This window comes from Ixodes scapularis, unplaced genomic scaffold, assembly GCF_016920785.2.
Source record: "Ixodes scapularis isolate PalLabHiFi unplaced genomic scaffold, ASM1692078v2 PGA_scaffold4__175_contigs__length_147842914, whole genome shotgun sequence".
Taxonomy (NCBI): domain Eukaryota; kingdom Metazoa; phylum Arthropoda; class Arachnida; order Ixodida; family Ixodidae; genus Ixodes; species Ixodes scapularis.
Genome location: NW_024609879.1, coordinates 37,093,548 through 37,117,089, shown reverse-complemented (window position 1 = coordinate 37,117,089; position 23,542 = coordinate 37,093,548). Strand labels below are relative to the sequence as shown.

The 23,542-nt window shown below is 48.6% G+C and overlaps 1 protein-coding gene across 1 annotated transcript in view; it reads left to right on the top strand.

The window, feature by feature from the left end:
- LOC115310795 (putative acyl-CoA synthetase YngI) overlaps positions 1–23,542 on the top strand; it is a 110,346-nt gene that overhangs the window by 47,446 nt on the left and 39,358 nt on the right. The window contains exons 9-10 of the mRNA XM_040220269.3: positions 20,320–20,468; positions 20,975–21,066. Coding sequence (XP_040076203.1) covers positions 20,320–20,468; positions 20,975–21,066 — 241 coding nt within the window. The remainder of the gene's footprint in view (positions 1–20,319; positions 20,469–20,974; positions 21,067–23,542) is intronic.

Genomic DNA, 23,542 nt, shown 5'->3' with positions numbered 1-23,542 from the left:
CGGAGGCTGTCCATGATTGTCCGTGAGCGTGACACTTACTGGAAGGGATCTGGAAGCTGCTCGTCTATGTTGGCTGCAACGAATTGGCCGGGAAGCCGCAGGGTAGTGCCGTAAGCAACTCAGCGCTGGTGCACTGCAGGTCACTTTTGAGTGTTGTGCGCAAGCCCAGGAGGACGAGTGGCAGCACTTCGGTCCAGCGTGAGGGCTCGCCGTAAGCAGAGCCTTTTATACTGGGAGAATTCGGCGGATGGGAGGGGCTTACGGCCTGCTAGGTTTAGCGGATTCAGCGGGTTCCACTCCCGCCATGAGGTGCCTCCGGGCAAGTGGGTCCCCATTGACGTGCGGTGTATACGCTGGTAGGTTTTGCCGTTCGCGCTTTTGTTGCCGCGAGTAGAAAGTCAGAAAACAATCATTTTGTGATTTCTGGCATTATTCATGTGAAAATTAGCAAACAAACCGCCCATTTACGAACGGCACTTATTTATAAATGGGGAATCGCTCAAAAACGCCCGACGTCCGACACAGCTCAGCGGCGTTGTGCGCGTTTTTCAGTGGGTAAGTTTGATTGTCTGGATCGCTCCCGACTCTTTACCACACCACAAGGTTTGTGCACCATTGTGCGGAATACGGCGGACCAATCGGGATTTTCCGTCGTGCTTCTTCACCTGCCGGTCGTTTGGGTTTTCTTTTTCTTTTTTTTCTGACATTGTTCGGTTTGCTGTGAAGAAGTAGCGACGGCATCGCGTTGTGCCTGGGCTTTTTGTGATCGACAACCGCTTTCAAATTCACTGTCTGCGAAGAATTCACTGTCTGCGAAGTGCACCAAAAAAAAAAGGCATGACAAGTAAGTATTTAGCACGCGTACTAAAAAAAAAAAAATAAAAAATAAAGGTATCGCTAGCAAAACAAAAGCGCTTGTGAGACGGCGAAGCGGAGCTACGAGGCCGCTTCTAAAACTCGAGCGTAGAGAAAGCTACGAGAGCGAGATGAATGCTTTGAACGTGCCGACGGAGCGCGTGCGCTCGTGGAGTGCACGCGTCGTTCAGCACGACGTGCACGCGCTTGCAGCGATCGGCTCCGTACAGTATACACAGTTCAAATTTGGCAAGCTAGGCCGCTCGCAAGTATCAGGACTAGTCAAAATAAAACGCGTTTAACTCACAAAATAAATGAATTATAATATTACCTCGCACCATCGAGAGCTTGAAGTCGGCTTCCACTTAGCTCTCCTTGTTTTGGCCTCCCGGATTTTGTGCCTTGCACGATTTCCTTTTCCTTGCGGAACCGGAACATCCTGAACCCTTTCTGCGGGTTGTTCGAGCACCCAACGGCACTACAGTACCCCATTACGTTTTCTTCTAACGTCTCGCGGAGCGCAGAACGATCATTTTCACCGTCGTCTCTCGCTCCAGCCTAGTCAGACGGCTGCCGGCTCGAGACGACAAGGCACATCATGGCGGACGACGAGACTCGGAATGCGATGCGCACAGTTGCCAGACTGTTCGATCATTGCTGCCAGACTGGCGGCTGGATCAGTAGACCGCCGAACTCTCCCAGTATAAAAGGCTCTGTCCGTAAGCGGTGATTGATGCCTTCAGGTGCCGGTGCATCCGCTCCACCAGGCCGTTAGCTGCGGGGTGATAGGCGGTGGTGCGAATCCGACGTGTTCCCAAGAGCGTTAGGAACTCCCTGAAGAGCGCAGATTCGAACTGGCGACCACGGTTTGTTGAGACCTTAAAAGGTGTACCAAAGCGCGCAATCCACGTCTGCAGAAAAGCCTTAGCGACGGTTTCCGCGGACAAGTCTCCCAGGGGGATAGCCTCCAGCCAGCGGGTGAAGCGATCCACACAAGTGAGTATGTAGGAGCAGTCTTGTAAGGGTGGCAGAGGTCCCACAATGTCAATGTGAACCTCGCTGAACCGGGCATCGGGCGGCAGGAACGGAGGCAGCGGAGAAACAGTGTGTCGCTGCACTTTAGAACGTTGACACTGGGTGCATCTGCGAGCCCAATCTCGAATGTCCGTGTTCATGCCCGGTCACATATATCGGGCTTTCACCAATGCTTGTGCGGCGCGGATTCCGGGATAGGAGAGGGTATGCAGAGAGTCGAACACTGGGCGTCGAAAGTAATTCGGCAGAAACGGGCGCGCGGTGCCAGTGGAAATGTGGCATGTGAGGAACTGGGTGCATGTTGGTAGGGGCACGTCTTGAAAAATTGGCGTGGCTGAAGAAGCACGTAGATCTCTGAGCTCTTCATCTTCTCTCTGAAGCGTTGCCATCTTGTCAAAATCAATGGGAGTAGCGGACGTAAGGTTGCCCCTGTTGGCGCATGAGTGTGTCAGATGCGGTGTTCTCAGTCCCCTTTACATGGCGGATGTCGGTGCAGAACTCTGATATGAACGCCAGATGCGGACGTCTCTTGGGGATAGCCCATCTGTTTTGGTGGTGAAGGCGTGGATCAGGGGCTTGTGATCTGTTATGATGTGAAATGACCGTTCCTCTAAGAAGTGGCGGAAGTACTTGACTGCCATGTAGACTGCCAACGCCTCACGTCCGTAGGTGCTGTAGCGAGTTTCTGCAGGTGACAGGGACTTTGAGAAAAATGCCAGAGGCTGCCAAGTCTCACCAACAAACTGCTGCAACACCGCGCCAACGCCGCCATCAGATGCGTCCACCATGAGGCGTGTAGCTGCATATGGTTGAGGGTGGGCGAGGAGCGCAGCTGCCGCAAGGTCTTCCTTGATCTGCACGAACGAGGCCTGGGCCTGGTCCGTCCACTCCAACGGAGCGGTGTTTGGTGCCGGGATGACAGGAGATTGTTCAGAGACTGCAGTGTGCGTGCACAACCTGGGAGGAATCTTCGGTGGAAGTCAATCAATCCCAGAAATTGCCGAAGTTTTCGTTTGTTACCTGGCTGAGGGTAATCCCGAATTGCTTGCACCTCATCGCCGAGCGGGCGAAGACCGTCGGAGTTGATGCGATGTCCCAGAAAATTAATTTCACTAGCACCAAACTGACACTTGTCTGGGTTGATGAATACACCATATTCTTCGAGGCGAGTGAAGAGTTGTCGCAGGTGTTTTGCATGTTCTTCGGCAGAAGTGCTGGCGACGAGAATGTCATCGACATACGCTTAGCCGAAATCCACGACTCGTGTTATCTCGCCGATAAAACTCTGGAAAGTCTGCGACCTGTTCCGAAGTCCGAAGGGCATCCGGGTGTACTCAAACAACCCAAACGGCGTAGTGATGGCCGATTTTGCGATGTCAGCTTCTTCTACTGGTATTTGTTGGTAGGCTTTGACAAGGTCCACCTTGGAGAACACCGTTGCTCCGTAAAGAGTGGCTACGAAGTTGTGGGAGGTGGGGCAAAGGGTAGCTGTCTGGTTGGGTCACTTGGTTGAGGGAGCGGTAGTCACGGCAAGGACGCCAATCTCCAGGGGTGGACTTGGGGACCATATGCAGTGGGGACGACCATGGGCTGGAGGAGGGTCGCACGATTCGGAGTTCAAGCATGTGCTCGAACTCTCGCCGAGCCACGTTCAGTCTCTCAGGAGGTAGTCGGCGAGGGCGTGCATGAACGGGTGGTCCCGACGTGATGATGTGGTGCGTGATGTTGTGCTTTATGGTGCGAGTTGTGGTCACTGGAGGCGTCAGGGAAGAAAACTCACGCAGCGAATCCTCGAAGTCTGACTTGACTTGCGGTCGAAGTAGTGTCGAAGTCACCGCCCCCGTGGCTTCCGCGATGCCGTGCACTGACAGGAGCGTTGTGGCATCTCGTAGCCGTGTGTTTCGCATGCTAATGAGAAGGCCGAAGTGGCGGAGAAAACCAGCTCCAAGGATGGCGTGACTGACGTCAGCAACCAAGAAAACCCAGCGAAAAGTTCGGAATAGACCGATGTTCATCGTCAAAGAGCGCTGGTCGTACGTTGCAATTTTTGCAGCATTCACAGCTTGCAAGTTGTAGCATGTGCGACTCCGACGATCGACACGGGAAGCTGGGATTGCACTGACCTCTGCACCTGTGTCCATCAGAAAGCGGGTCTTGCATACTTTGTCCACAACATAAAATAGGCGTGGTTGAGAAGGCATTCCCGATATGTGAGACAATCTTTCAGGATGAATTTGCGTTTGGGATGGAACCAAATGGTCTCTCTTCAAATTAATTTTGTTATTACGATAACTGTTCTGTGAAGGCTCCCCCCGCTGCTCATTTTGGCCAGTTGGACAGGTGGAACATAGAGAAAAGCGGCGCGCCGGGAGGCCAGGAGCACCAGCCGCTTTAGTGCTTGGCCCGGGTGTTTCCCTGTTGTGCGCAGAGCGGGACGCACTTGGTGGCGTTGTCGTCAAAGTGGTGGTGGTACCAGCAAACTGCAGTACCCTCAGGCGTGCGCGACGATCCACGAGGGCGAGAAAAGAAGCGAAGGCGTCTCGGCCGTGGTTTTCCCAGGGTTGCAAGTGACTGCGCGATACGCTGGACCTCGTCGCGCAGGGCTCTGAATTCCATGAAGGAAACCGGGTTCTTTACTTCGTTTGAGGCTAGAAGCGCTTGAACCGAGCTGTCGATGGCAGAGATGCTGGGTCACGCAACTTCCACTACCCTATCCGCCAGGGCAGCGAGGTCGTCAAACGTCATGTCTCCGGCACCCGCCAACACCATGCACACATTCGCTGGTAGGCGCTGCAAAAACAACTGCAGAAGGAGCGAGTCGTCAACCGTCGAAGCTTTCTCTTCGAGCAACTGGCGCATCCCGCGGAGTAACTGGGACGGTTTTCGGTCCCCCAGATCCTCCGCAGTCAGGAGCTGTTGCAGGCGCCTCTGCTCGGAGAGGGTGGTGCGGCGGACGAGCTCGAGTTTGAGCCGTGCGAATGGCTGCTCGGCCGGGGGAGAAAGTATGATGTCGCGCACCTCCGCTGCTTCCGTTCGGTTGAGGGCGGCGATTACGTGGTGAAATTTCGTTTGTTGGGAGGTTACACGTCTCGTCGCAAATTGGGCTTCAACTTTCGCGAACCAGAGGGCTAGGTTCGCCGGCCAGAAGCACGGAAGTTTGAGAGCGACGGTGGAGGCGGTGGGGGAAAGCGGTGCTGGGCGGCCGCGTCAGCCGCGGAACCGTTGGTGGAAGTCATGTTTGCTCACCGGAGGTTGCTTGGGGTCGTGTGACCGAGGTGTGCTGTCCGAAACTCCGGGTCACCAATTATGTAGTGGAGATGTGCGGTACAATAAAACTATTTATTATACTTGACTTCACAAGGTACAGCAATTCATGACCGCGTTGGCCCCAGTGCGGGCGTGTCTCTCCGATCCCAAAAGTGTAACCCGAAACTGTTTACTCAAACGACCGCGCCCTCCGGCGGCATACCTCAGCAGGCTCTAGTTGCCAGACGCCGGATGCGAAACTGATACTAAACGTGTGGCGAAACCGAAACTAGACATGCGATGCCCACAGTTCTTTGAATTATTATTGTTTACTTTCTCGGTCCTGCCTGAATATAGTCGCTTTTACTCGTGTGACACACATTTTATTTAGAAAGCTATTGAGAACAAACAACTTGTAAACTATATTTTTATACTTTGGTGAATCCTTCGATTTTGTGACTCATGTTTTAATAAAAAAGCTTATATTCCTTGGTACCAACACACAAGATCGTCAACTGGGTTACTCACTATTTGTCCGGTCGTGAACCAGCTGACGTACTGAAACGCCAGAAAAATTCGTCGATTCTAGTAACTTCAGGGATACCGCAGGAGGGTATGCTAGGGTTCGTCTTATCCCTTATATTTATCAATGAAATTTGCTAATGTATAAAATCGCACATTAAATTATTTGCGAACAATTATAAAATATTGCGAATAGTTGAAACTGGGCGGATGCTCGTGCTCTTCAGGACAATCTAGGAGTACTTCATGGTTGGCGTGACCGGTTGGAAATGAGCTTAAGTGTAAAACAAGTGCAAACATATGTGTTTTTACGTCTTGCTTCACTGCATATGAAGTGAAAAATGCCATACTTGAAGGTATAGACAGCTAAGACGCGCAACACACTTGCACGCAACTTCCGTTCATCCTATGAGGGAAACAAGAGGGTGGCTTCGCGCTGCGACCACGGGGGAGCAGGACCGCGTCCGCGAAGGTACGCTCTGATAAGACACCGAAACCTAGAAGCGCGTCCAAATCAAATTTGTTTCTTCAAAATGCTGCAATGAATTACATATAAATAAAAAGAGTTCATTTAGTGGAGTTTTCAATGATGCTTAGCAAGTTTCTAACTGGAACCATAGGCCTATTTTAAATATTTAAAACATTTTAATGACGAAATTGTACTTAATGAGCCAACTGAGCGTTAAGAAGAGCCCTAATATTATATTCTCCTGGCCGTATAACTCTTACGACTTTTGAAAGCGCATCTGTTAAGCTTGCAAATTACAACCTGTAGAACGTCTTGTAATATGTTAGGATTGGATGGTTTCGTCCGCGTCTGCATCGTTCGGGAGAGACTCGCGAAAATCTCTAACATCGTGCAGTGCAATGTCTGGTCTCACGGACATCTAGCGTTCCTTTGGAACGTTAACTGTCAGCGAATCACTGCATCTTCGAGTGGTTTTAAACAAGCAAGATGTTAGCGCACCAATAAGCTTTTGCCTGAGGTCCCCGTGGAGCCCTAACAGCAGTGGTACAATGTAGTTACTTAGTAAATTTGATAGCAGGTATTTATTTATAGAAGAAATGCACGCAATAAAGCTTAACTATGCTCCAGAGATGATAACTGTAAACTTATAATTGAACAAAGGTTCCCTTGAGCTGTCATATCAAACTCCCAGTCTTGCTACTCAGGAGCTTCTGGCTTGTGGGTGGAGTGTCAGCACGACCCCGGTGTGTCCTGCGAGCGCTCGTTCGATATAAAAAAAATGTATTAAACATTAAATGAAAAAAAATGTTGCTCACATGGAATGAAAACAAAATTACAGATGAGACAGAAAAAAAGAGAATTTAAGATACCGCTTTGCTACAATTCCTTTCCTGACATCTCAAATGTTTTGATTTGAAGGAATGGTTATCGAATTGCGGCTCAAATCGAGGACATACAGCAAACATATTAGATTTCTAGATTGTGTTTTTCTTGTAGTCGACTATAATATCTCAAATAATTAAAAAAAATATAAAAATGGACAAAAATGGTGTTTTGAGAAAATAGGCTTTAGATATTCAACGTTTGTTATTTCTCACAACGTTCAAGTGGAGGTGGCGGAGCGGCTACTCAGCAGGTTATAATTGTATTATTGTATATATAATGGACTTGAGTGGAGCTTTCTATAGAGCTAAAGAAAGAAAATGTACATTAAGTACAGACAAAATAAGAACCTGTCAAATTTGGCAGGTGTTGATTGCAGACCGGTGGCGTCGCTACGTTTCCATATAGCCGATTCACACGACGGACCAAATCGCGATTTTCGTCCGCGGACCGTGTACCACGTGACCGGCACGTCACCGATTCCTGCGATCCGCGCCTCCTCCGCGGAGGCGCGGACTGATAAAGTCGAGCGCCTTTTTCACTCGCGGACGTTTGGCGGCAGACTGACTTGGAAAGCGTTTAGTCTGGCAACGGTACATTGTTTTCTTGGTTTTTTTGCTTCTGGTCGTTCAAAACAAAAATGGCGCGTCGTTGCGTTTTGTGCGTTTGTTGGTTCATTTTGTCGTACGATTCTTGGTTCCACGCGTGAGAGAAACTCCAGAAACTTTGTCCGGCTGACGCGACGCAGGTTCCGGTGCTCCTCCGGGTCCGTGTCAAGAAGCTCCCGTCAAAACTCGTCTAGCACGCCGCGATAATTCTTGCACGTCCAATCAGGATTTCACCGAGCAAGCCCTCTCTTGTGAATGTGGTGTGCTTGAGTGTTGTGCACGAGCGCGGAGTGTGTGAAGCCATCTCCAAACGCCCCTCCGCGAGCCGAGAAGTTCGTCGCGTCTACGCCGAAGCTTTCTCGGGCAGGATCATGCCTGTGTCACTGTCATGCTTTGGGTTAGTAAAGTTAGTGGCGCTTCGCGCGAAGCCTGCCCCGGTGTTTTGTTCTCGATCTGTACGTAGCAGCGGCGTACGATTCTTTATCGCGGTAGCAACCGTCGATTTCTCTCTTGGACAACGGTGCTACTGTGCGATGTTGGAGTTTCGCGGCACTGTGGGGTGCGAACAGGTTCGGTCCGTCCTCACTGGCGTCTGCTCGTCGTCTCCCTCGTGTGGATGCGCTTGGGAGACGGACGAACCGCGGATATGTCGTCACGTGATCAATCCGTCCGCGGATCAGTCCGTCGTGTGAATCGGCTAATAAGAGCTAAGCCTTTTTCTTTCTTTACTTTTTCCTCATGTAAGTTCGCTCTTTGCGAATTTTACAAAAAAAAATGCACCATATGTGGGCAACGCTGCACAAAGTCGTAGCGCGATAGGTTAAGAAACCGAATTTTCCGGTCGATTTAAAGAGCCTACCGTCTCCTTGTTTCACCCGGTATATACCTTTTGTAACGAAAATTTATCTAGACAAATGCACGTGGGTTACAGTTTTTTTCGCGTCTATTCGTGTACTTGACCAATTTTGAGGCAAATCAGCGATAATGAGAAGAAAACGCCCGAGTACCATTAAGGAACATACAGAAAAGATGCATAGTTACAACAAAACAATTTGGAAGTAAGGTACCACCACGGGCAGGGAACAGTGGTGATGCTTGCGAATTGCCACCCTGCCATGGCCTTGCACTGATCGAAGAACAAGACCCAGTCGGGGCTTGCGGTCATAAGGTGCTTCATACCATGAAGTTCTAGAAGCAGCTGCAAGTGGATGTAAAGGGAACTCCATTCCTCTGCAGACGGAGAGTCCAATAGCTAGTTTGCATTCATTAGGTGGTAATGTCATGAATGCGCTGACACTTGAATGCAGCACTATATCACCAAATTTTTAACCTTTTCCGGCAACACTAAAAACCGGAAGGATTTTTCAAGACTCTATCAGCTTAAATTTGATCCGGGCAGATGCTTAGAGCCATTGTTGCAAATTCAATGCAGAAAGCCAGTCATCTGACCATGTAGGGTGACTTCACGGTAAGTCGAGTTTATAATCACGTGACGCGCTGTTTTCGCAGCAATGGCTTGTAGCGCAAAAAGTCGTGCAGCTCAAAGAAAGACAAAGTGTAAACGTTTGTGAGTGGGCACGTGGCCTAGTCTGGCGCTACATGCCGAGGGAGCTACTCAGACCCTAAGACCGGGATGTTTCTTGCCTCTAAACACTTGGCCAGCTTCTGCCCAGCGATTGTGCTAGATCAGTACCTGACCTCGATATTGCCATTACTTAGAAGCAATTAATGAAAATTAAAATAACTCTGACTTGCACAGAGACAGCGTGTCAGGGGCAGGTGACTTGGGATACTTAACTGGATAATGATATACGAAATACATGCAAAGCAGTTATATGGTAAGCATCTTATTTTTCAACAGGGTGGGTCGACCCCCCATTTAATCGAAGGAGTCGATGCGTAATAGGACAATACAAACAAAAATGCGTCTGAGAATTTTTTTCGCACCACCAAAAAGTGTCTTCTTGAAGGCTTGATACCCAAGCTACTTGATTTGGAAAGTGCCTCAGGTGCACAAATGCATATGCAGTAAGGGCACTTGCAAAAACGTCCTCAGCTCTGTCGACGTTGAGCTGAGGTTGAGTACAGAAGTTACACGCTCAATGACAGAATGAGAGGTGAAGGGAAATGTCTCAGTTGTTCCGCCCCTAGCACGCCTACTAGCTTCGATGACGTATCGGAGTCTTTTGGGCCTGGAGCCTGCACATGCAGCCAAAGCAGGGTGAAAGGCAACCTGCGCGTGATAAAGGGCGGGCGTACGAAACAGACACCCGGCCACTCTCTTTTTGTCACTAACTATGCTACATATTTGCCTTACGAAATAGTTTTAAAATGCAGAGAAAGGTATTGCAAATGTGCAGTCCACATTTGATAATAATAGATAATTTTGATAGAGATAACAACAGGGTAGGTGTATTGCCATCCACCATTTTGCAAGTACGTTCTCCCTCCTATCTGAACCTCCGCAGATAAAGATGCGTGAGTGGGTTCAAGACTGAGTCTAGAAAACAAAGCGCTCACGACGCTTGTCTGGCCCCTTTGACCGTTCGGGTACATTCGTCGAGGTTCCAAGCTTTCTAGGCAAAATTTTCCAGAGTAAGCAAATCTCGTTCACGCCCAAGGCTGACCACTGAGTCGTGTGTACCACAGATTGTGCGAACCACTCCAAAAACTGCCGTACAACCTACAAACAAATTCTGCTGTGCTGCTGCACGAGTCCGTTCTGCCCGCTTGAGAGGAAAAACAATTTCAAGGTAGAAGACGTCAGCCCCCGCCGTACAGGCGAAAACGTTTTTTAAACTAAACTAATATTCATAGCGTTCATTACACACAAATAGGCTCAGGAAGGGACGACGTCAGCCTTGTTGTGGTTGGTGTTACTCTTGCATGCGAAGAATTTACCTTATCTTCTTTTCTCCGACTTACGGTTATGCCCATCATTTTTGTGGCTCCTTGATTTTGCGAATCGGACGCACAAGACATAATCTCACCTACTAAATTTTGCGAAGTTAGTTGCCCCACTGGAACTCTTCAGGACTAAAATTTTCGCGAGCCCTTCTATTGTATGAAATCTTCAATTCGCTAAGCTCGCGAAAAGTAACGGCTCGCAAACATTAAGGGGTTTACAGTATTTCCCTGTGTCCCCTGATGTTAACACTTCAAGGACGCTTAACGTACTAGTTTAAGAAAAAAATGGGCCTGTGGAAGAAAACGTGCTTCCCCAAGTTAGGGAAGTGTGGCTCTCGTGCACTACGCATAAAATGGCACATATGTTTTGGTATAGCTTCTGGTAACACGGAGTCTCAAACCTAACTATACTCAGCGTCAACTATTTTGCTGGAGTAGCTTCCACAGTGATTCAGTCCCACACTGTTTTGAGAGCATGCGGTTTAGTTTTGCATCTCGTTTGCATGGTCTAGAGGAACTAGCATGAACAGACTTGGAACACTGCAGAAGCTACCCTAAGCTTGGCAGCGCAGCTCAATATACTTAACGCCAACTACAGAAGGATCGAGAGATGCGCGCATGCAAATTGTTCATTTCCAAAAAGTGGATTGGAGCAAATGTTAGGACAAGATGTTTACTTACGGCGGTCATCCTTGCCATTCTGGAGCGTGAGCTCCTTTCTCTCGATTCCGCCGCTTGTCGAGTAGCCTCAGCAAGACGCCTGTGACACATGCCTTATCCATGGATTGTACGACCAAACCCCCCCCCCCCAAACAAAAAAAAAAAAAAAATACACTGCATTATGCCAGATATTTTATCTGGCGAGGCAGGGGCAAAAAGGAAATTAACAAAAATAATCAGAAGAAATATACTTTTATAGTAGAACCTCGAGGATAGCATGAGTTTTAAAGTCAATTATGTGTCTTAAATAAACACAGGAATGGTTGGTTTATATAATGAACCGTTTTAGTTTAGCAAGTGGCAGCCCCTATTTCGCAGAAATGTGATCAACAGGGTTAAAACAAATACCATTATCAGTAGGCCGAGATAACGCTCAGGTAGTACCAAAGCTTCGTTTGATTTACCTGCACTTCCTGCACCGGTGCAGAAAAGTATAGGGCACTGTGCCGCATGTAAGCAATTAGGCAAGCGACGAGACGAGCGATGGCGACGACGACCCGCTGTCGCTCGGTGAGTCACGCGACGAGGCAAACCGCATGAGAGCGACGGGGGCAAGAGACCAAGGCGATCAGCAACGTTCTTTAAGTCCAAAAATCGATCGACGCAACGAGCGAAAGTGAAGAATCTCTGTCCCTCGTCACTGGCTTCAGCAGCCTGCCGCCGTCGCTCCTCCTGTTGTTCGCTGAATTGCTTAGAAGCGGTTCAGAGAGGCTCCCTAACTGCTTACCACTGCATTGCAGCGAGCTTTTCATTCTGCCATACCCACGGTTTCCTTTTCTAAAGACGCTCATGTAGAAGTTAGCAGTATACATCGTTTTCTAGCATAGATCCTTTTTCATCGGTTTGCTCTACACATTCGTTAAACTAAAAAACGTGACTAAGCACAATTTTTCTATCTAAAAATTGTCACGAGCACTTCGCGCACACGTTTAGATTGAAGCGCTCTTAACGTAGCTTGAAAGTAAAACGAAAAGGTGACGAGATTCGATTACCGCTTCACACACTGACCCCTTCAGTTCCGTGACGATTCTAGGGCTAACTGCCAATCCTTTGGGCGGTCGGGTGCGGTCCGCTGGCCACGCCGCACTGACATAGGCTGATCACGCCTGGTTGAAGTATTAGAGGCGCCGTCGAGTTGAGATCCAGAGTCGAAGAAAAACCGGACCGCCAAACAGCTGTCCCGTAATCCGTAGAAAGAGCCGCCCACCCGCTAGCTTTTCCTCCACGCCGCCGCGTCTTTGAAGCTGCGGAAGCTGAACCCACTGTGGCGAAGATGGGGGAGCTTCATGCTTCGCTCATCTTTGTCGACGCTGGTGGCGGTTGCGTCTGGTTGTAGCAACTAGAGGCCGTCTTTGGTGTCGCTGGCTCGGTGACGTAGAAAAAGAGCCGCCCTTTTCTTCTTCGACTCTGAACTTCAACGCGACCGGGTCTTTGCTGACAGCTGCGGTTGAGGTGGCTGAAGTAGGTTTACTGTCGATGGCGGGTCGTGGAGGTGGCGGATATTGAACAGTCCACAACGCAAAAATTTGCAAAGCTGACCTGTGTTCCTCGGTGGAAGGATGTCACCGGGAACGTTTGACGCAGGAATACAACAATAAAAGCCGGCCACAACATTCCTGCGCTTCTTTACCTTGCAGATATAGCGATCGGTTGTTTGGGGTGGTCAACTGATAGTAGAACGTTGGTACAAACATAATGACTGGAGGCATAGCAATTTAATTTATGATGGCGCCTTAGTGGAATCTACAGGTTTTCCCGCTCATTTTAATCCAAGCGACGTCCAATTTAATCCCGGGTCACTCAATTCAATTCAAGCGCCATACAATTTAATCCCAGCGCCACACAATTTAATTCCGGGTTCAGTCAATTTAATCCACAATACATATATATATTGTGAGCCAGACGGCAAAACCCGCAATTCGGTCTGGCAATCATCGTGCCCACGCGCTCAAGGACTGGCGCGTGCAGTTTTTCTTGGTCGCCTCGGCGCGTTATGCCGCCATCAAACCCAGTTCTCTCTTAGTTAAACCTTTTTATATTCTTATCTGCCTACCGGTCCTCACATTTGGCGCAGTCGACAGCCAACAATGCCAGGGACCCCGACCGCCGCTCGCCCGACCGCACCGCCTGCTCGCCTTGCCTGAATTTACAGTCCGAAGTACGTAACCCGCCCTGCCTCCCTTCGTACTTCACCCGCCCGCAAACGCAAGCCCGCCTTGCGCCCGCCAGCCACAACGCCACTTATAAATTGGGCCGAAGCTACGGCCGACGACCTCGCCGGATTTACAGTGGATTTTCTCCGAAATAAGCTACTTCGTCGGAACCTCGAAGTTACCGGAGACAAGGAGGACATCATCCACCGCCTCCTCGCTGACATCGCCCAAAACAGACCGCCAACGCCACCAGCATTGCTCCTTCCCGACCCTGCGACTTCCGCGCATTGCTCGCAAGAGTCATTGCCTCTTCAGACTCTTGACCCAGCGCAAAGTACGCAGCTGCTGACAAGTTTGCTGCAACAATTACTCAACATGTCTGAACGCCCAATGGCCCCCGTTCAAGTAACGACTCTCCCAGATTTGTCCGCGTCGCTGCCGACCTTTAGCGGCGACGGAGGCATCTCCGCCCGACACTTAATTGAGGAATTGGAACGAACACAAGGACTGGCGTCCTGGGAACCTTCGACGCTGCTCGCAGTCGCCCTCGGGAAGCTTCGTGGCCCGGCAGCCGACTGGAAAGTCGTCACTGGCCGTCAGTGCCCAACATGGGATTGTTTCAAGATCGCGTTCAAAGCGCAGTTCGACGACAGGTTATCCCTCTTGCAGTGGCAGCAGAAGGTTACCTCTCGAGTACAGTCACGTGAAGAGAGCCTGGTGGACTACTCTCTAGCAAAATTAAAGCTCATCTCCAGGTGCCCAGTCGTTCTGACCGACGTCCAACGTATTGAGTATGCTATTCAAGGGGTTCAGGACGGACACTTGGCGACATCCATTGCTGCGCAACGCCCTCCAACAGTCGCTACGTACATGGACATTGTCACAGAACTTGACCGGACATTAAGCTACTCCAATCTTCCACCGAGCCGCGCAGAGAACTCAAACGCCAAGCCTCCAGTTGCCAAGCCGTATCCGGCATCTACGCACAGTTCACTCGGAGCAAGCATTTCAGACAGAGCTGACCACATGCCCGCATCGCCGTCACGCATTTTATTTCTCCCACCAGATGAACAGGATGCTCGCTACCGTATGATCACTTCCAGACATGGAGCCCCTGCCTACTGTACCGGCCAAGACTTGAGCAACGCCGTATGCCACAACTGCCGACAGGAGGATCATCTCTCTGCCAAGTGTACTGAAGCAAGGACTTCACGTAACCGTCAGCCAGCTAACTCCAAGGCCAATATCCCTTCCATGTCGTGCCTTCAAGACCCTAATTCGTTTGAGGGCTCACTGGTCCAGTGTGCAGTGATCCAAGCCGACATTCCTGCCATCGGCAAGATTGACGCTTTCCCGGACATTGGGTCCAAGCTGACCATACTGTCGCACGATGTCGTCAAGTCCTCAACCTTGCTACCGTGGACAAAGCCACCCACTGCTGTCGTTGGTGGTGGTACGGTCGTCCCATCGGGTACACTGTGCACCCGCATCTCTGTAGGACCCATCTCTGCAATCGTTGAGGTGATGGTCCTTGCACGCAATCCCCTGCCATTGATCCTCGGCGAGGACTGGTTTGAAGCAGCCCACGCAGAAGTTCTCGTGAGACCACCTAACCCGACTGAGATTCGTCATCCCAGCACATGCGTTGCCTTGTTGTGCCAAGAGAAGGTGTTGCCGAGGATGTCCAATGCTGTTCTTCTCTACACCACGACACTACCATCAGCTACACCGACAGTCCCAGCGACAGGAGGTCTCCAGCTTGAACCTCTTCCAGATGCCAACCAGCCATCGTGGTTAGCTTTGGCGTGCCATGAAAGATTGCTTCAGCAAGGAAGGAACCATCAAAAGACGTCTGACACAAGTAGCCTTCAAACCAACAAGACGAGTTCCATTCTGTGTGATGCCCAGATTGGAACACAGCTACAGCCAGAAGAGTCCGCCGCAGTTCAATATGTCCTGCATCAACACATTGCCCTTTTCGCCACCGATGATAACGATCTGGGCCTGTACGAAGGAACCGAGCATGTCATTGACCTTATCCCAGACGCTGTTCCTTACAGTCGTCAACCATATCGGTACGCGGCAGATGACCGACCATTCATAGAACAACAGTGTGAAGAGCTCCTGAAGAAGGCCATCATAGTGCCCTCTTCCAGCCCTTGGGCTTTTCCGGTAGTGGTTGTTTCTCGTGGAAGCAAGAAACGGCTGTGTGTCAACTACATTCCACTGAACATACAAACGATCAGCGTGGTACAGCCCCTGCCCCGAGCCGATGACATCATGGATGACATTGCAGGTTGTTCGCTCTTCGCCTGCCTAGACTTAAAGTTTGCCTATTGGCAAATTCGAATGCGCCAAGAAGACCAACCCAAGACATCCTTTATTACACATCGTGCCACGTTCCAGTGGACGAGGATGCCATTCGGACTCAAAAATGCTCCTGCCACCTTCCAGAAAGCCATGCAGACTATCTTTGAGCAGCTCCAGGCCCGACACCCAAAGTGCGGAGTCCGGGTATACCTGGACGATGTCCTGCTCTTCGCCACATGCTTCAGTGAGTTCATCGATTTGCTCGAAGAAGTTCTCAAGCTGCTGCAGTCGAGTGGGTTTAAAGTCTCTCTTGCAAAGTGCCGGTTTGCAGTGCCGTCCCTTACATTCCTGGGATATCTTCTCTCCAAGGAGGGGAAACAGCCAAACCCGGCAAACGCAGAGGCCATTTTGAAGATGTCCCCCCCGACAACTGCGAAGTCTGTACTGTCCTGGTTACAGACAGCTAGTTTCTACCGACGTTTCATCCCCGAGTTCTCCCAAATATCGGCGCCCCTCCAGAACATTGTTAGGAGTGGAACCTACAACTGGACACCTGCTTGCGAATCTTCATTTCAAGCTCTTCGTCAAGCGCTCACTTCAGCCCCAGTCATTTGCCATTTTGACCCTTCAGCTCCGACCACAGTGACCACGGATGCATCAGCTGTAGCACTAGGTGCTGTTCTTTCGCAGTGTCAAGACGGCCGTGAAGTCGTCATTGAGTATGCTAGCAAAACACTCTCCGCCAACAAAAAAAACTTAAACAGCAATGTCTGGGAATGCTTGGCTGTCCATTGGGCGATCTGCCAAAAGTTCCGCCACTACCTCCTGAACCGGAAGTTTTGCCTGCTAACAGACAATTGGACCGTAGCCTGCCTCACCAGCAACATGAAGCCGTCCTGCCGGTTTACTGGAATGCTCATGGACCTCATTGAATTTGACTTTACGAACGTTGTTGCAGATATGTTATCCCGTCTAGCCTGTGCTATCGTAGAGCCCCTGACCTCACTGCGCCAACTTCAGCAATAGGACGAGGAATGTTTGGCCATACACCAGAGCCTCCTGACTGACAGCAAAGTTTGCAGAGACTTCTTTGTCATAGATGACATACTTTATCGTCGAAAGCCTCCAAGTCTGAACACAATTGTTGTGCCCCGTAAGTTGCGCCAGTCTGTGCTCGAGCTAACGCATGACAACAGCGGCCATATGGATGCAAGACACACATTACAGAAGCTGCGAGACCGCTACTGGTGGCCGCAGATGAGCGCCACAGTGACGCGGTATGTCAGCGGATGCCAAACATGCCAGATAAGCAACCGCCCTGCAACAAGAGGTGTTGGGAAGATGGACTTCATGCCAACAACTGAGGTCCCGTTTAGCACCGTTGCGCTAAACCACGTCTCAATGCCCGCTAGCGACAATAAGAAATACATCCTTAACGTCATCGATTTTGCCACTCACTTCAGAGTGCCTGGTGCAGTCTCAACAACTAGCACAAAGGAAGTGATCCAGCACTTGCACTCAATATTTTATCTCTACGGGGTTCCCGACGACTGTCTTTCGGATCATGGCCGTGCCTTTGAGTCCAAGGAATTTATGCGATTTCTGGCCCTTCACGGCATTCAGCAACAGTTTTCGGTTGCGTACCGTGCAGCCAGTATTGGACTCGTGGAGCGAAGCAACGCGACACTTGTATCGGTGCTTAGAAAACTGTGCAGCGACGAGCCATTCCTGGGGGAAGACAAACTCAGTGCTGCGGCCTTCGATGTAAACACGACCATGAACACCAGCCTGCAGGTTTCGCCTTTTGAACTGCTACACGGATATGTCCCCAAACTTCCCATGGAGAAGTTTCGGCGCCCAGAAGCTACCACCCTTGGAACAAGGCTACTAGATCTCGCAGGACGTCGAAGCGAAGCGCAGCAAAACTCTGCTCAAGCCAGACAGCAGCGGAAGCGTCGCTACGAAAAAAACTCGCCGTGATGGCACCTTTCAAGTAGGCCAGTTTGTATGGCTTCAGCGCCAAGAGCCCATCACCAACGGGACGACAAAAATGGCCCCAACATTCAAGGGTCTCTATAGAATTACGGAACAAAGGACCCCGGTCACTTTTGTGGTCCGCCGCGTTGCTGCTCATGCGACCAGCACTTCATCCAGGAATGAGAAGGTTGTGCACTCGAGCCAACTTAAGCTGTTCTGTCCGCCATACATGGACCCTGCGCTCTTCCCCCTCGAAAGATCCATCCCCGTTACTTCGCAACCTGGTGGAACGAGTGATAAAGAAGCCATCGTTGAAACTGTTGTGAGCCCTACCTGCCACATCCCTTCAGGCGAAGAGCCACCGTCAACTTCTAGTAGTGTGCGGGGCCACATTCAGCAGCCTAGATGGATTGATGACCATGAGGAATGAACAGTTGAAGAGAACCAGGATTGGTTAAAAGAGGGGTGGGATGTGAGCCAGACGGCAAAACCCGCAATTCGGTCTGGCAATCATCGTGCCCACGCGCTCAAGGACTGGCGCGTGCAGTTGTTCTTGGTCGCCTCGGCGCGTTATGCCGCCATCTAACCCAGTTCTCTCTTAATTAAACCTTTTTATATTCTTATCTGCCTACCGGGCCTCACAAGATATATATATATATACATTTATATATACGCACTTATTGTGTTCAGTGGCCGTGTTTCGTGTACACATTTGGTAACTTAGAACAATTGTTTATACAATTAGAATTTTTTGCGGGCAATTGATAATTTGATTACTAATGTGATTACCTTGAGTTAGAAGTCCCACTATGAATGAGGCTTAATTGATATGTTGGTTACTCTTCTTAGAGCGCAGCTCTTAGCTTAGGCACCTGTTTCCGGCTTAAGCGGCGTCGGCGTAACCACGCGGTGCATGATGGGTAAATTTCCCGCTAAATTTAGCGGAAACGTTTCCCCGCTAAATCTAGTGGAACATTTTTCCCGCTGTATTTAGCCGAAAAATTTTCCCGCTAAATCTAGCGGAGAATTTTCTTAGCTAGATTTAGCGGAAACTTTGCCCCGCTAGGTCTGGCGGAAAAGTTTTTCCCCGGCAAATCTAGCGGAAAATTTTCCCCTCTAAATTTAGCGGAAAATTTTTCCCGCTATATTTAGCAGAAAATTTCCACGCTAAATATATTGGGGAAAATTTTCCGCAAAATTTAGCGGGAAAAGTTTTCCGCTAGATTTAACGGGGAAAATGTTCCGCTAGATTTACCGGGGAAAAATTTTCGCTAAAGTTAGCGGGGAACTTTTCCGCTAGATATAGCGGGAAAGTTTTTCACTAGATTTAGTGGTGAAATTTTTCCTCTAAACGTGGCGAGAAAATATTCCCGCTAAATTTAGCGGGGAAAAGTTTCCGCTAAATTTAGCAGGGGAATTTAGCCATCACGCACCGCGTGGTTACGGCAACGGCGACGGCGACGCCGAGGCCGCTCAAGCCGGAAAGGGGTGCCTAAGAGCTGTGCTCTAAAAAGAGTTACCAACATATCAATTAAGTCAATAGTCAATAGTGGGACTAGTAACTCAAAGTAATTACAATAGTGATCAAATTATCAATTGCCCGGCAAAATTTCTGATTGCATAAACAACTGTTCTAAGTTACCAAATGTGTAAGCGAAACATGACCACTGAACACAGTAAGTGCGTATACTGTGGATTAAATTGACTGACCCCGGGATTGAATTGTGTGGCGCTTCGAATAAATTCTATGGCGCTTGGATTAAATTGTGTGAGCCCGGGATTAAATTGGTCGTCGCTTGGATTAAAATGTGCGGGAAAACCTGTAAATGGCTGCATGTTATAAGCCTGACGAAAAGCACAGTGATCATTGCGGCTGCAGCCATAGCAATTAAGAGCATAACGGCAAGATACAGGCACCGCGTTGGTAGCATGTATGACCATTATATTATATGTTGAGTCTTGATGGAACTATATGAGCCGCTTGATTGTTTCTGTTTTTTGTATTTTTCAAATAAGAAAATACGGCTCTTGTCTAACTCTCACCACCTTTTGTTTAAAAATAGAATCCCACGAATTAAAGTGACACACCCCTTATTCGTAACTTTCACCCGGTGTGTCCTTGTGCTTCTCTACATCTCCGTTGACCAAGGCGAAATCAACCTTGCCATCGTCCAATCTGAGGCGACCCCAGAACAAGAACATTTTCGTCAACAACAAAGAACTAAAACAAAATTAAACTATCTTTCAACGCCGTCTTTAAAAAAAAAGAAAATCGACTTCGTCTTTTTTATGATGTCACAAAAATGATATTCAAAATGACACCTTTCAGTGATAGCATAACTAAAGAGCAGGTAATTTCAGACATCTAGGACTTTATCCACTTTCGCGTGGAAATCAACGAGATCCTTGCCTTCCTTTTGAAATTTAAGCTGGTCTAATAGACTAGTATTACACATCTTCAAGCGTTACTATGATTATCCACATTCGACAGGCTTTTTTACCATCTCAATTTGCAGCAATTGTTTGATACAAGGACTGACTTTAATAGTGGGCCACTGTGTTTTATCGGCGAGGCTCAGGCAAATGAGAAGCTGTACAAAACTCAAGTGGATACTCCTTGGGTTTTTGCTTGCAGCGTGAATTCATGTGCGTAAACGGAGACTTGATCTATGGATTCGGCAGAACACTGGGCGTGTTTGCTGCGACGATGTTCGGCTCCGCTGTTCTATTGCCGGGACCTAAGTTTACGGCAAAGGACACCCTGGAAGCCATCACAAAGCACAGGTAACGCGAGCCTTTTAGAAAATTTAGAATATTACCTTGTATAACCTATTTGGTATGGAAACGAATGGCCCTACGGTGGCAGTGAGGTCTTAGTTGGGCTAATGAGCCATGCTCTTAATATTCAACCTACGGTTAGCTCTAATAATCTGGCGCACACGTTTCTTCTGTACTGACTACCATATCTTATGGTCACCTAAGTGTTAGAGGCACATTTCAAACTGAGGTCGTCTTTCAGTACAAGCAGGAGATCTCACTGTTTCGTGTTTAAGGACGCCATCGACTTTACAAGATTTGCGACCGATGCGGTCTGACTAGATGATTGGGCTAATGTGCCATTTGACGTCGAGAAGAACGGCGTCTTCTTCAGTTTTGGTTGTCATGCGCAAGCGCGGAGAATAAGTTATAGTTTGAAAAGTGCGTACAAAAACTCACACATGAACCCAAAACTTCTTGATCGTTCATGGATCGCTGGCTTACCACTAAAAGAAATACTCTCGACATTCCAGATGCACCATCGCCACCGGTTCACCGAGCATGTTCTTTGATATGTTGCGTGAGCTTGAAGAAGGATCGTACGACGTTTCGTCCCTTAGAAAAGGTATGAAAGTTTGATCTAATAATTGTACAGGGTTGCACTTTCTGAGACCACCTATACTTCAGCCCACCTAAACAGTGACTACTGTGCAGATCATAAGCGCGAGGTTCGTGTTTTAATAGCGCTATGGTTGGAGTCATCCTCGTGCAGCTCGTTCAGTGGAAGCTGAAGTAATAGTTGCGCAATCTCTTTTGTAACCTTCTTGGTAATTATTACAGAATAAAAGCTCGGGCAGATGCACTAAATCGAGCGAAAATTTGAACAAGCAAGAATTATTTGAGGCACTGCAAGAAGACTGCACAGGCGGTCTCGTTAAATGAGCGTAACGATATTCGTAATGGAAAGACACTGGAGCGGTTCCTTTAATAAAAACAATGTGTGAAACTGTCTGTTCAACTTTTTTTTTTTAATTTTCGTACGTTTCCGGCGGTATTTTGCACATGCTTTCCAGTTTATTTTAGCCTCAGGTGCGAAAACAAGCAAGAATAAATTAGTAAAAATGGAAACGAGGCTGGGGTTTAGTTATGCTTTTCTTCAACTTAAGCGTGTTTTGTATGATTACCATAGTCTGATGAATAAGTTGAGACGGACCTCCTCGTGGCAACGCAAGCCCGCATTGCTTCTCTCTCCCAAGTACAACACTATTCTCTTTTCTGAGCGTATCATTGACATGACGAACGCGCTGATCATTGGTGCGCCACCGGTTCTGTTGAGTAATATCCGGTTTAATCCACTCCTTTCTCTTGCGAGGCTGTGCCGCTGTGTTAAGACAACCGCAAAACATACAGTGAGCGCCTGACATCTATCATAGAGTGGAGCCAAATGCGACATGCGCGTATCCACCGAGAAAACTGTATATCACACCACCCGTAGTTCAATGACGCAGAAGCGAAAAAATCCATGACCCGTGCATGCGCATAAATAGGAGAGGAGGACGCGCACTGCCGAAGAGGAGGAGGCCAAATCGTTTCTAGTTATAAATGAGAACTTTCCGTGGGGGCCAGCGATATAAATGCTACCGGAAAGCATGGCCGAGGAAACGTAGTGTGCAAGTCTGAACCGCCGTATGTCAGACAATCACTGCTTCACAAGAGCGAACTTCACTATGTGGCATACGGCCATCTTTCTAACGCGTCACATGGCGAACGGGCCGGTTGTCGAGTATGTGAGCTGGTGTTTAAGTGCGGAACCTTGGACAACGAAATGCCCTAAAGGCAGCAGAACGTGTCAGACTGGCATGTTTCTTTACAATATTGAACAAAAAGGGGGGAGCTGATTTTTATGAGACAGCTACAAAGACGCTCTTTCGGTATAAAAAAGTGGCGTCGCTGCTGCAAGCATCACCAGCCTGGGCTACGTGATGCTGCGCGGCCATGCTTCTGTCCCTAAGACATACAGCCTCGAATAACAAAGAATAGTGAAACTAACAATATAACTTTAATGGGGCAAGCTTTTATAATGGCGCAAAGCATAAAAAACTTATGGGAATAGCGGAGACAAAAGGCCTCAGTTCCTGTCCGACATCGGCTTTTCCTTAGCTGTCCGTAGTCTGGCATCTTCTAGGGCAAGACCGCTTTTATTGTTTAGTGATGAAACCAGAACTTTATAGGGTCACACGGGTATTGGCGGTCGGCCGGAATCCGGGGCACTGTATTGAGGCTTTGACTAAAACACCCTACAGCCTCGCTGGAGATGTACCGCCATGTTCCGCCAGATGGTGTTTCACGCTCATGACTAATGCGCAATAAAAATTAAAATAAAGATTAAAAAAGAAAATGAAAAATTGTGTTTTTTTTCATATGACAGGCGAGGTCAAAAATATCAGTCATTGCCAGGTTTCATGCATGCTGATGACATAGTGCTAATGGCCGATAGCTGTATAAAGCTTCAATGGTTATTGAATATATGGGGCTCAGATGGCCACAAATTAGGCTTGAAATTCGGTGGTGACAAATCATTGGTCATATTGTTCATTGATGACAGAATTGCAAATCAAGATATTCGAGGGTTAGAGGTTGAGCGAGTCGATTAATACAAGTAGCTAGGAACATGGATTAACGAGAACAGAATGCCTCAATGAACATGCGAAATGCGTAGCTGAAAAGGGCAACAGAAATGCAGCTGCAACAAAAAATATAGCGCTTTGGAGCTATAACAGGTATTAGGTAATGAGGGAGATCTGGACAGGAGTTATTGTTCCGAGCCTGGCTTTTGCGTATGCAGTTCTTGTGCATAAAATCGGACGTCCAGGCAAGGCTGAAAATAAGGCAACGTGCAGTAGGCAGATTGACTCTGGTAGCACATAGTAAAGCATCGAACCAAGTTGTGCAGGGCAATATAGGAAGGCCCTCATCGGGGGCACGGAGGCTAGCAGTAAGATAGAACATTATGATAAACTAAACGAAATAGATGCAGAATGATGGACACGAAGATTTCTTAGGTATTTACACATGACAAGCGTCGATACAAAAAGGACAAG